At 54.5% G+C, this 13,626-nt stretch overlaps 1 protein-coding gene across 1 annotated transcript; it reads left to right on the top strand.

Moving 5' to 3' along the window:
• Window positions 1-9,852: 9,852 nt before the first annotated feature.
• On the top strand, window positions 9,853-10,884 carry MIND_00900500 (uncharacterized protein; the record flags this gene model as incomplete). Its single annotated transcript, XM_037365650.1, has 2 exons — window positions 9,853-10,230; window positions 10,288-10,884. The coding sequence occupies 2 exons, from the start codon at window positions 9,853-9,855 to the stop codon at window positions 10,882-10,884; spliced, it is 975 nt and encodes a 324-aa protein (XP_037218892.1).
• Window positions 10,885-13,626: the final 2,742 nt, after the last annotated feature.

The raw sequence follows: 13,626 nt of genomic DNA on the forward strand, positions 1-13,626 counted from the left end.
CTGCGAATTCCAAGACGCTAATCTATCCTGTTCGTAGACCTCAACCCAGCTCGGGAATCTCGGCACTCTACCATCCGCTTTGTCCTTCTGGCTTCGCAATGGCGGTCTCGTGGTTTGCGGCATGTGAAGCCTTCATTGCCGCAGTCCATGTTGCCGGTAAGTGTTGCTCTTCCGACGCCAGCGAGGTTGCCGCAGCTAACTCTTCGTTCGAGCTATCATTGACTCCAGCCACGGAGGACACGACCTTGCTGCCATCGATAGGCTTGGCGAGGGCTCGGAGGGAAGGAGGCGACTTCATGTTCATGAACTTGAACAAGTTGATGAGGAGTAATGCGTGGAGGGGGAAGGGAAACAGTTTGGTGAGCACGACGAATTGGCTGTCCATTAAGAAGTACGGATACTATCGCATTTTTCGACAATAAGGCTGACAAAGCTCTTCGTGAATCGCGACTTGAGAGTGAATATACACCAAGACACCTTGAGACACAAGACGGAATCCGTACTCATGATTCAGTTATTTCCAATTGGCCTCCCTCACACTGACCATTGGGCTACGACCATAACAGTGTACCAATACTAATAACTGGAATCCAGTCATCGTATTATCGTAGTCTTCCTCCGAGCAGTGCATTTACTCCCATTTACTCCCACTGAACGACTGCGAGGGGAGCGCTTAGCAGATATACCATGATATACTGTGTACTCAGCCCCCCAGCGCGAGCGCTGCAGTTGGTACTTCCTCCAGAATCCATTGCAGAAAAGAAAGCCACGTCACAAGCGAAGCCATCGAAAATGCTTGTCGGGCTTGGCCACGGCGATGGTCCGAAAGGAAGGCGTTCGAAAACGAGGGCGTGAAGACGGGTTCCCGCTGGTGCTTCTGTCGAGGACACTCAACTGCCGGCCGTTTGCCCGCGTGGTAGACCAACGAGGTAGACCAACGAGACCCAGGACGCGGCTGGAATCCCGTCGAAGACCTCGCTTCAGCTCAGGGACCTCCAAGTTCGATAGTCCGCTGTCCTAATTCCAACCTTCGTGACGTTTTGCGTTTCAGGAAGATACCGGATGTGGAGAGCAAAGGTGCAAAGATGAGACATGGTGTTGGTGTCCTCGTCAGCTGGGGTTGTTTTGGCCGTGTTTCGTAGTCGTATTGACCAAGGGTTCGTGCGCTCATAATTCGGAAGCAGTGATGTTGGCAGCTTAAGCTCTTCCCAGTACCTCTCTTTTTCGCAGCCCAGCCTATTCGTCCATTCTTGTGCCGTTTGCTCTACCTCTGACACTCGATTGGTGCAGAATCTTGGGCCCGGCGAATACTGAAGATAGTATGGGCATTTAAGCAGTAGTGTTGAACCACCGCGGGAATCCAGCGGCGTAAAACCCTCCTGCCAATGGCCCGCTCGCGAGCTATTTTGTAGCGCGAGTCAATAGAGCCTTTGCCCATCCATCAATACAGCATTCAACGGCACCGCTCATTCGTCCCATCCTTCGAGGTCTTGCAAGTCGTCGAGACCGTTGAGGGCGAGGGAAGGAGGTTGGCGGTATAGGCTGGCGGGAGAAAAACGGCCACTTCACATGCACATGACGTCATCGGAATGCTTGTCAGTCGACTCGAAACTGCGAGCATTGTCAAGCAACCGCTCTCGTTTGGGGAGGAAAGCAGAGGGATGGAGAATGGCGAAGTCTCGGAAGAAGTATTGGAACGAGGGCGATATCAAGCTGGTGCCAGGCGCGGATCGTCGAATGAGCAGCACTCGACTAAGCCTCAGTAGAAGATTTGAGAATCGATGCCAACGGTTGCTTCGTCCCGCTGGCTCAGGGAAAACAGTCATGTGCAGACATGCTGGACCAAAGAAAGACTTGCTCCCTTGGCCTCTCGCGTTTGACAATCCTGAATATTGCCGAGGCCAGCGATTGAGGCTGCAAAGCCCAGGTCACGACTCATTCGTGGACTCAGTTCGGGAATCTCGACATTCAACAGTCCGCTTTGCCCCTTTTGGTGTCGCCGTAATCCGTGCCAATAACTGTCCATTCTCCCTTCCGCACTCTGATCATCGAAATATGTCTATGACGGCGGACTAATAACTAATAACTGGTATCCAGTTACTTATTGTGGAGTCCTCCTCCGGGCCTCCAACAGACTTTCCGCACATCCCACCGAACAACTGCGAGGGGAGCGCTTTCACAGATATACCATAATATACTGTGCTCAGCCCCCCAGCGCGAGCGTTGCAGCTGGTCGTCCTTCCCGGCCCATGCCAGCCTAACTGGAATCCAGCCTGACCGTCACGCGCGCAGCTATCGAAACGATCGTCGAGGATTGTCGAGGAAAGGGTTCGAAGACGAGAACGTGAAGACAGGAAGGGGGGAAGGACTTGCGCTGTCGCTGTTGCGGGAAAAATTGACACGACACATGTGCTGTCCTTAAGCTCAGAATTGACTTGGAGCAAAAATTGAGACTGGCGGGACCGGGTGAGGTCGTTGACCCGCTTTGATCGCCTGTGCTGCCTTTGTGGTCGTGTGTCGGCGGCAGCGAACGGCACTTCTGACAAGACGGCTCCGTCAGCGCAAAGGTGGACTTGTCGAAATCGAAGGTAGCTGATTGATTTGGAGGCAGTGAACGCGGAAGGATAGGAACGACTGCCAAGATTGCGAATCGCTGCTGGAATCCAGCGACGTAAGCCTATACAGTGTCAAAATTGGGGCCCAGTCGTGGAGAAGGTGAATGGGCAGCTGGTGGAAGCTAGAACTCGGCACGGAGGCTACGAAGACCGGGGTAAAGGCTTCAACAGTTCGAAGGTTGGAGGACGAGATGGCTCAGAGTCGACTAGTTTCATTTCGGAGCCAACGGAGGCGAGCAATTCCTTCTCCTCTTCTTCTGCAAGCCCTTTCTCCCAACCATATCCTTCTTTTCTTCATGTGCTCCGTTTGAGTCGTTGACGGAGGTTCCGAGAACAGAAGGAACCGCGGGCCGCTCATAACGCAGGCAGTAAAGCTATAACATTGTTGGAATCCAACAATGGAGAGCTCTACCGCCTGCAAATTACTCGCAAGCTTCATGCGGGCGAGCGGGTCGCGCGTAGTCGTCGACGAAGAAGAGGGAAGGCTGACACACGTGACGTCATCAGAATGTGTGTCGACCAACGCAGAAACGGCGAGCATTGTCAAGCAACAGCTCTCGCTCGTCAACGATGAACTTGTCGACGGTGGACTTGTCGAAGGGAGGAGATGAGCTTGCTGATGGTGTCTGATTGACCTTGACGGAGCGGAGGTGGAAGAATGAAGGGAGACGGCCGAATAGTGGTTCCGAAAAGATGGGAACCTATGGGAATGGGGAACTTTATCGAGATACGGGCAGTACCAAACCGGCTGGACGAGGCGTGGGGACGGTTGCTGTCCGCAAAGCCCTCGACATCGACACGACGATTCGTGAATTTTGGTGGGTTATTACTGCCATCCTCATATCTTTTCCCATCCAGCCTGCTTATTCAAGTTCACCTTCAGAGCCTGTCGACACACAATGGTCCACTCATTTCCTCCCATCCCAGCTGCAACTCCTCGCAAATCGCTCCAGCTCGAGTCGATTGACCGTCAAGCGCAGATTTGGCACGCTTTCGAGGTCGCCATCGTAAGCCATTTACTGCGTCTTCCGAGCCAATCGTGCAAGCGAGTTGGATGCAGTGGAAGATCAGCTGGACCCGGAACACGGCTGGAGTCCAACCGTATACTGGTCGCTGCAGCTCAGGACAGTCCCTTTCCAGCTTTCGGCGCTGATTCGTGGGTTGCTGCATGTACAGCCTTCATTACCGCAATCCCCGAAGTTCAAGGTTGGTCTCCACTTCTTGTTGTCCGCTTCTTTTATCCATTCCTTTCTGATATTGGTTTCCAGTGCCAATGCGGCGGTTGCAGCCCATTCCTCGCTTCGAACCTGGGGGATATCGCCGTTGGTCTGAAAGGAAGGGGTTCGGAAACGAGGGCGTCAGGACGGGAAGGGGGAAGAACTTCGAATAAGTTGAGGACTTGCAAAAGGAAGAGATTTGGCCATCGGGTAATTTGATTACGCTCGTTTCGCAAGAATAGTTGTGTGTGGCCAATCAAGTCCATGTCCCAATTCCTTCCGTCAACGTGCCGCTTATCCGCAACCTCCGAGCTCATCGCAACCTCCTCTTCGAGGTTCCCGCTGGTGCTTCGATCGTGAGGGGCAAAGAGTGTCGAAAACTGGGCAAAGAGTGTCGAGGACTGGGCAAAGAGTGTCTTCATTGCCAGCCGTTTTGCCTGCGAGCAGGATTACGTGGTAGACCAAGGATGAGGTCGTGTAATGGCTGTTGTCCGCATAGTCCACGATCTCGTTATGAAGATTCGTGCTTCTTTGTGAGTTGTTACCGCAGTTATCCTGTTAATGACTTGGCGCGTTTTGTCATCGATGTGGATGTTGGCGGAATGAGCCCTTGTACCGCTTCGTTTTGTGGACCAACGGAAATTCGTGTACTGACAAGCTGGAGCGTGCCGAAGGTCAAAAGGACCCAGAACACAGCTGGAATCCAACTGAGTTCTAGTCATAAACTTCGGCCCAGCTCAGTACCTAGACATTCCATAGTCCGCCAATTTGGTTCCAACTTCTCGTGAAGCTTCACGTACAAACATATGATGCACAAACCTCTGGAATCCAGTGGTTCATTCATGTATACTTGGCTTCCCCTGACCCTCGACCATCGGGCTACGACTATGACAGACTAATAACTAACAACTGGAATCCAGCCATTGTATCAATACAGTCTTCCTCCGAACGACTGCGAGGGGAGCGCTTAGCAGATATACTGTAATATACTGTGTGCTCAGCCCCCCAGCGCGAGCGTTGCAGTCGTCCATGGCCAATGCTAGCCTCACCGGAATCCATCGTAGAAAAGAAAGCTGAAAGTGCTTGTCGAGCTCGAAAACAAGAGCGTGAAGATGGGGAGGGGACTTGCGATATCGCTGTCGCGGGAAAGACTGACACGATAAGTGCAAGTGCGGCGGCTTTCATCAGTGGACTTGAAGAAAGTAACGGCGAAAAGGACAGCCCCCCAGCGCGAGCGTTGCAGTAGGAGCAAGTCGCTATTCGAGAGCCATTCGCGAGGACCAAGTGGAAATTTGAAAGCCATGCATAAGCAGCAACAGCACGGTCGGAGAAACAGTGCTCGTTGCGGCTATTCGCCACTCGTCCTTCATCATTGTCCGGTACTATGTAGCGATCCGCGTAGAGCTCAAGACGAATGATAGAAGTCTAGGGCTGACGACAAGGGAGAGATGAGGGGAATTGGACAAGTAGTCGAACGATCGTCAATGGAAGATTTAGATTTGGCGCGTTTTATAGCCGATGTCGGCAGAGCAAGATGTTCACCGCTTCGTTTCGTGAACCCGCGAGAGCCGCCAGTTGGGTCGTGTGGTAGGCCAACGGGACCCGTAACACGGCTGGGATCCAACCGTGTTCTGGTCGTAAGCTTCGGCATTAAACCTCGGCCCAGGACCTCGACATTTAGTACTCCTCCATTCCATTTCCAAACTTCTCGCAATGCTTCGTCGTTCGGGAACGGGTCTGAAGGCGAATATAGGAAGACGACAAGGAGGGAAGGACACAATTTGATGCCGTCGTCAGGATTAGTGCCGTCGTTGGCGGGGGATCATGGTCAAGAGCATTCTGTGCTTGCGTTGCTTGTCGGTATGTATCGAGAAATAAGTCAAGCAGCAGACACGGCACAGGCACGTGACAACTCCGAAATGCTTGCTAGCCGCTGACTCTGAATCAGCGAGCATTACAATGGCTCTTGCCCCCCAGTCAACGACGCAATGGTATCCGCGAGTGGCCCTTACACGTTGAGGTCGATATTCCACTCGTCTCCATTTTCCTCGAGACAACCAAGACGGCTGCGTTTACAACTGTTGCTTGAGCAGATTCGATTGCGTGTCGCGAGAGGAGACGCGTCAACTGTGAGATTGAAGCAGATAGGACAAACAGAGCACGGGCTTGAATGCGCAAGGTGAGTTTTGGAACCAACGACCCTCCGACCTCGCTACTGCGGTTTCGTGTTTCGGCGGTCAGTCGTTCGCTCGCGCTACCATTGACCCGAACAACAGAGGAACTGGCGAGGATCCGAAAGGGAGGAGGTTGTCGCAACCAAGCATTTGCACATCCCGCCGACCGAACTTCCTACTCGCTATTCGGCAGCCGTTTGCGAGAAAGCGGAGATGTCGTCAGGGTTGGAAGGGACGCCCTTTGCTCGGTGATACAAAATCTCACTCGCTGGCATGCTTTTCCAGTGGACTAGTCGACGTCGCCAAACTGGTTGTAGACTGTTTGCCGGACCGTTCGCTTGCGACATGCGGCTTGGCTACTGGGGATTTAAAACAGATGGGACTCGGACAAGTAGAGTGTGGGTTTGAATGCACGAGAAGAGTTTTAAAGCCGATGACGAGGGACAATCTGGTAGTCCAATGGCGATAGTTGAGCATTAAGCAACGGCGCTCGGGAATCTCGCAATCTCAGCGGCCAGCGTCTTATTCGCTCCGTGTCGCTGGATGACCAACCCAGACCAGAAACACAGCTGGAATCCAGTCATGTCCCAGTCGAGGATTCCACTTTCTTCTCTAATCTCGCTCAGCCTTGTGAGAAAGGCGAGTCATCTGGTGAAGATGCTGGCCCCGCTTTGTTGTCGTGGATAAGCCGCCATGACACTCGTGCCGTTCTCCGCTCGCAAGGGAAGGAGGCGGTGTCGCGCAAATGAATGAATGAGTCGAAGACAAGTATCGTGGGGGAAGAAATGACGGAGTTTTGAGGTGAAAGAGGGAAGAACATGGTTGGCATATATTGGCCAATTCGTTGGGACCGTTCGTGAGTCGAAGGTCATGATATTGCACAACTTTTATGAGCGCAAACACGCAAAGTCGTGCTCACCAATCTAATTTCTTCCCTTTCACTACCCAGCTCAATTTCCCAACCGACACTTCTTCATTGTCTCCCTCTCCACAGAGGTCGTTCGCAAAAAGTGTCTGACCTGACTCGGAAAGAAAGCCGAAAACAGCGAGTGTGCGTTGGGCAGTAGAGCTGTAGCACTGCTGGAATCCAGCAATGTAGAACTCCACTGCCGGCAGCTACTCGCAGGCTTAGTTGTGGCCGGTCAGAAACCGGACTGGTGTCCTGTTGTCGTAGGTATCAAGGTGGGGAATGGCGACGTTACACGTGTCGTCACTGGTGGAGGTGGAGGCATTGCCGTTGACTCGGAATTGACTGGGGGAAATGGAGGATGATGATGGTATGCGCGTAGCCACATATGTCGATAGAAGGTAGTAGTAATGAAGAATTAAGAATCAGAAACAGAGCTGGGGGAATGGTCCAAGTGGACAGTACTGCCCATTGGACCTATTGCCTCAGTCTGTCCCCTCTGGAGAAGAGTAAGGGAAGGAGGGGAGAGGCTCAGACCAAGCTAGCTCATTGCTGCAGCTGGAATCCAGCTACAAGCAACAAGTGATGGTGCCACATCATCATCGTGTCGGGCTCACTGGCGCCGACTCCTCGCTCTTCAGCTTGGTCTGAGGGAAGAGGAGGGTTGTGGTGGTCCTAAGAGATGGTTCGGGAAGCAACTGGGACTCCGCTGCCCCCCAAACCAGCTCTCGGAAAATGCATAGAGCATATATCCACTTCACCACCCTTGAAGCCCCTCGCGGTGGGCTCCATTGTGATGCCTCGGTGCATCGCGGGTCCGGGAGGGCCTCTGGGTAGTGAAGTGGAACCGGTAGGAACCCCGTTGTAACCTACGGGGCAGGAGGTGAGCAGATGCAGTATGCTCAGACTGGATGCTGGAGTCCAGACATCCCTCAGGCAAAGGGTAATCGTAGCCTACGATGGAGGAAGCAGTTAAGGCGTACTCAGGCAGTCGTAGGGGTACGAGGAGAGGAAGAGACCAAAAGACGATGAAAGACAAGATCAAGTTACTATGCTACTGTCACAGAGTGATCTATCAACTGATGTATGACATTTGGCCGTGTACTATGCCTATACCCGTCACAAAAGACCAGAAAGACCTGAAAGACTTTTGTGCACTTTTACTGATTAGTAGTAGGAAGGTTACCATTGAAGCTTTGGTGTGATATTGGTCTGTCTTAATCCTTTCTTCATCCCTGATCCACCATACCTAATTGATATATTTAGGGAGGGATAACGAAATCAGTGGGAGTGGGACCTGTCAAGTCCACATCACTCCCACTGATCAGCCCCAGTCCCACTGATCATGCTCGCTCAGCGTCTGATCAGTGGGATTGATGCTCTTGGGCTTGACACAGCGTGACGCCGGAGATCAAGCCCAGCGCTGCGGCAGCCCGCGGCAGCGTGGGGTCCGGGGCGAAGCCCTGGTCAGGCTCTGGGGTGGAAAACCCCAGCTGTCGCTGCCGCAACCCAGTATGGCAAGGGTTGTTTGAGCCCGGGAATGGCAGAAAAGGGGAGGGAGGAGGAGGAATGATCCGCGCAGCGGGCCCCGGCAGGGTGGGTCCAGGGCAAGGCCCTGGTCGGGGTCCGGGGTGGAAAACCTCGGCCGCCGCGGCCAGCACCGCAACCGGTATACCCGCGACGATCCCGTTGATCAGTGGGACTTGTGAATGTGTCAAATTTGACTGCATGAATCCCACTGATGGGACATGAATCAGTGGGACTGGGCAGGATCAGTGGGATTGGCCCAGTCCCAGTCCCACTGATTTCGTATACACTCATATTTAGGCACAAAACTTTCTGTCGGAGCTAAAGTCGGCTTGCCTGGGTCTTGTTTGTGCCTTCAAAGGCAAGAGGTAACATTTTGGCGTGGCCGAATGGCGTGCGCCCGCGCCAAGTGGCGTGCGCCTGTGCCAAGTGGCGTGGCGTGGCGTGGGAGTGGCTTTTGGCTGTCGATCAAAACCAAAGCCAGCCCATTAGGCGTACACGCCATTTTGTCGGCTTGGCATGCCAGACATTTTGGCGTGGGCCGCCATATATGCTGAGTGTTACCGGCCTTTGTGAGTCTCAGCGCTGCCTTGAAGGCCTCTAATAAGGGGCCTAGGAAGCCCCAGCACCATCTAGCAATGACCAGCGTCGACCGCGGTTCACGCCGGACTTTGATCTTCGCGTTGTGTGCGCAGGTCCCGGGAGTAGCTTGTACAAGAGCCAACAGCGGTGGCGAGCTCCATGAGGCTTGTGGTGGGAAGCCCGGGCGGCGTCCAAAGAAGTGTGGTCCCCCAGCAAGTGGGAAGCACACACATATAGACTCGGACCTCCGCGGCCGTCGCGGGCCCGCCGGCGGCTGGTGGTGTCCCTCCTCGCCCAGGCTCCGCCCGGTTGACAGGCTCCAACTGAGCCGGCCGCCCTCCATAGCAATGTCCCACACCTGCGCCGTCTGGGCGGACTGGGCTGTCAGGGATGCATCATGACTGACCGGCAGTCCGGGACGCCGGCTGTGGCTGTGGCTGTGGCCGGTAGGCCGGTGTTCAACGCTGGTCAGTGGTCATGGATCCCGGCACCAAACACTGATATATGGAGGGTGCCCGGCAGAGGGTAGGACTCAAGGTCCGTGTGCAACGGACTTCTAAGTGACGGTTATGTATGATGTGTAAGGGGAGCATGTGATGTGACAGCTGTGACTGATCACGTGACTGGTCCGTGCGCAGATAGCCCTGTACTTAAGTAGTTGGCTGTGGGGCTGTTCCCCCGGCTTTGGTATCAACTAGGCACCTGGACCCTTACCCCCCTGACAGCATACCAAAGCCTCTACATCGACTCTGGCACTCTTCTAGCCCCAGTTGATCCTCTCTATCTCCTATATTCGTCCTCACCCTACTGTGCTTGCCTTCTCTCCTCCAATGACGACTCCTGGCGTCCCTGTCGACCTGTATTCGTACTGCCTGCTCCTGCAGAGCGAAATTACTCGCCTCACCGACCGTCTTGAGTATGGTACGCCTGCTCCACCCCCTGCTCCCCCTTCCCCTGGTCCTACATTCCACGGTGTCTGGGACGGCAGTCGCTGGGTTCTTCCAACAATCCCGGCCCCTACCCCTGCCGTCATCGCTGCGGCCCACACTTCCATACCACTTGCTGAAACCTTCCCCCCTACTGCGCCCGACACTGTCACGCGCTTCTCTTGTACGCTTGTGGTGCCTGACTCGGCTGTCGGGCATATCGTGGGTCGTGGCGGCAAGGGTCTCCACCAAGCTCATGACACTTCTGGTGCTCAGTTGCGCGTACTCTGATCGCGCTGCGCCTGGCGGCGCCGGGTCTCTATCCGGGGAACCGACCAGCAAATTGGTGAAGCGCTTATTGCGCTTGGGAAACGGTTCATGCGTAAGCGTGTCCGTGCGAAGAAGCAACGTCAGCCACCGTCTGCTGAGGGACCTGCTCCCCCTCCTCCTGTCGCGCCTGTGCCTGCGTCCCACGCCACTAAGATGGATGTCGACCGTGCTCCGCACCGCTCGTCCACTGTGCCCCGTGGCCAGTCTCAGGTGCCCCGCGCCCCCACTGCCGCACGTCCTGCCGCTCATCCGAGGGCTTCGACTGCCGCCCGGCGGGCCAGCTGGGCATTCGCGACTGTCTTCTCCCCTCTTCCCGTCTACCCTACCCCCGTCAGCCCCGCCGCCGCCACTACCCAACCTATACGGGCCGCGGCTTCCACTCTCCCTACTCCCCAGCCTAACCCTACTCCCTTCGCACCCTCGGTGGCTATGGGAACTCCGTCGACGTTTACCCGAGTCTCGCATACCCAAGGCGCCTCTCCCATGCGGATGGATACCAGTGTGGCTTCCACTCCCATGCAGATTGACGCGGTAGCGCACGGTCGGCAGCGCAATCGACAGACGGCCCAACGAGGGGCGTACCTGCGCAATCATCGCGTGTTATAGGCGACAACCTCTATTTCCCTGGCGACCCCGAATACGAGTTTGCAGAACCCTACACTCCGCCTATCCGTCGAGGCGACGGATCTTGAGGAGGGGTTGGTGTAAGGGGAGCATGTGATGTGACAGCTGTGACTGATCACGTGACTGGTCCGTGCGCAGATAGCCCTGTACTTAAGTAGTTGGCTGTGGGGCTGTTCCCCCGGCTTTGGTATCAACTAGGCACCTGGACCCTTACCCCCCTGACATAATGTCACACATTTTCGATGTGCCGTCAATGGGGCGTGTCGGACCCACTGATTCACACAGCATATGTTCAAGAAGGTGAAGGGGCTTCGAAGACACCATGTGCTGTCGGAGGGTGAGGCAGAAAGCCCATGGTGGCCTCATCAGTAGATGCCGGGAAGACCGGAACATACCGGTCGACGACACCAGAATCGTAGTAAGCACCTTGGGGGAAATGACCACAGCCAGTGTAACCCACCAAGGAATTCAGTGCACAGTGACAAACAACGAAGAAAATCCTTAGGGAATGTCCCACGCCATCTCACGCCACGCCACAGCCATCAGTGGCGTGCACGCCGGCGTTTGGCGGGCGCACGCCATTCGGCCACGCCACTATGCGAGCTCTGTTCAAAGGCGCCTCTACCAGATAGTTTCTGGCATAGAGCCTGTTACTACAAGTGCATGGAATCGCCTGGTCAACCTCGGAGCCTGCTGGGCCCTACCGCTCTTGGTCATGTGCTTACCTGCGTTTTTCTTTGAAGTTTGATTTTTTGGACTTGATAATTACTTATTCTATCAGATACCATTGTCCAAGGACATCGTTTTGATCTTATCGAGACGCTAGGCTGTTCTCCAGTAGTGATGGCCAGGTCCGGTTCGGGATTTCGGTTCGAACCCGAACCGGACCGGACTGAACGCGCGTTCGGCGTTCAGGTTCGGCCAAGGCCGTTTCCGAACCGAACCTGGCCCTCGGTTCGGCCAGGTTCAGCCGTTTTCGGTCCAAAAACGCCGGTTCGGGGCCGGTTCGAACCGACGTTCGGCGTTCACGTTCGGCAAAATCCCGTTTTGAACCGAACCGGCGGTCCGGCGTTCGGCCGAAAAGGGCCAAGAACCGGACCGAACCGGACTTGGCCATCACTATTCTCCAGCCATCTATTCATCGTGGCTATCAATCCTTATTCTGGACTTCACTCAAGGGGCCTGCACAAGAAAAATCCTAGACATTGGGTCAAAAAAGTGAAAGAAGTACCAGCAGACCCTCCCTACCCTATTGACTAAGCATGACTAAGACACATGACTTCCAAGAAAGGAAATTATTTGTCATGACAAAATGCAGTTAAATTGGGACACATTTCTACAAATTTTCTTGCAACTATGCCCTAAGGGAGAACCAATTTGTGCTCAGCACATCCAAAAGACCCAGACAGCAGAGATGATAAAAAAGAGGTGATGACATGCTTACATATCATTCTTTGGCATCACACTCATCATCATACACTCCCAATTGGGAAATTGGCCATCAAATGTGTTGTATTCATTGGTTCCAACTTGCCACCCAAGTGCTACAAACAGATAAAATGCAGTTATAGTCCTCCTGGACATCCCTGGCCCCTCCCTGGATCTTCCCTAGACACAAGTCCAAAAAGTGAAATTTTTACTTAGGGACCCCCCCTACCCTATGTCACATGCGTGACTCGATGTCTTGGCTTGCTGATCCGCAGGCCCCTTGACTTCACCGTCTTCCTTTGCGGACTGCTCTCCACGATATATTCAGTCTCCACATTTTACCAGCTTTATAAACGCCATCGAACGGTGCGGATCCGCATCCAGTACCATACCGACAGCGCAGGCAGCAAATGTGCCATGTCCTTTGCGTCATTCATCCGACTACTGGTTGTTACATTTCTCATCGGCACATTGACGAGTGGTTTTTCTGCATATCATGCATATCTTGATTGGACGGAGGGTCTGAATCCCTAGGTTTCCTGGTCATTTGTGCATGCCGACTTCGACACTGTCTGGCAGTACCTGATGACGGACTTCACGGACGATGAAACCATGAGTTTGTATATATTTTGGTGGCCATGGCCTGTCGGTGCCATCGTCTTCTTCCTTCTCTTCGGGCTGGCGCGGGAGACGAGGGAGGGGGCCCTGGCAATGTTCGTGAGCGGGCGCGCGGTCAGCTTTCGTGAGCTGTCAACGGGCCATCATAGTGCCATGCGTTACCTTTTGGATGCCAAGCACGCCAGAGGACTGGTTTGTGGGGGAGGGGAGCTCAGCGCATTTGTCGCTGACTTTGATCCCATCAACTGAGTCCAAAATTTCTTATTTTCAGCGCATAAGGGCCAGAAATTGAGTCTATATTCATGATCTATGTTCTACGCATCAATAATGGTATACTTGCTAGCTACCCAACGATCTCTCAGTGCTCAGCCGCAGGCCCTCCCCCCCACGACCACAACCGACTCGCAGCGCGAGTCCATTCCCCCGACAACGTCCCCCAGCCTGCGTCTGTAATGCGGCTTCCACCTGTGAGCCACTCGCCGGCCCTGCCGCCGCCAGCTAGGCCACCGCCCGCCGCAGCGACTGCCTCCGCTCTACCCGGGGACCGTCCGGTGCTTACCGACACGATCAACCTCCTGCATCACATCTGCGCCGTGCAAGACCGGCGCGCAAGGCGCACTGCGCCGAGCCTGCCCATGGGCCACTTCTGGCCCACGCCCAGCGGCCGGTCCACGCCCA

Source organism: Mycena indigotica (assembly GCF_014461135.1).
Source record: "Mycena indigotica strain 171206Taipei chromosome Unknown Mind.scaff0007, whole genome shotgun sequence".
NCBI lineage: Eukaryota > Fungi > Basidiomycota > Agaricomycetes > Agaricales > Mycenaceae > Mycena > Mycena indigotica.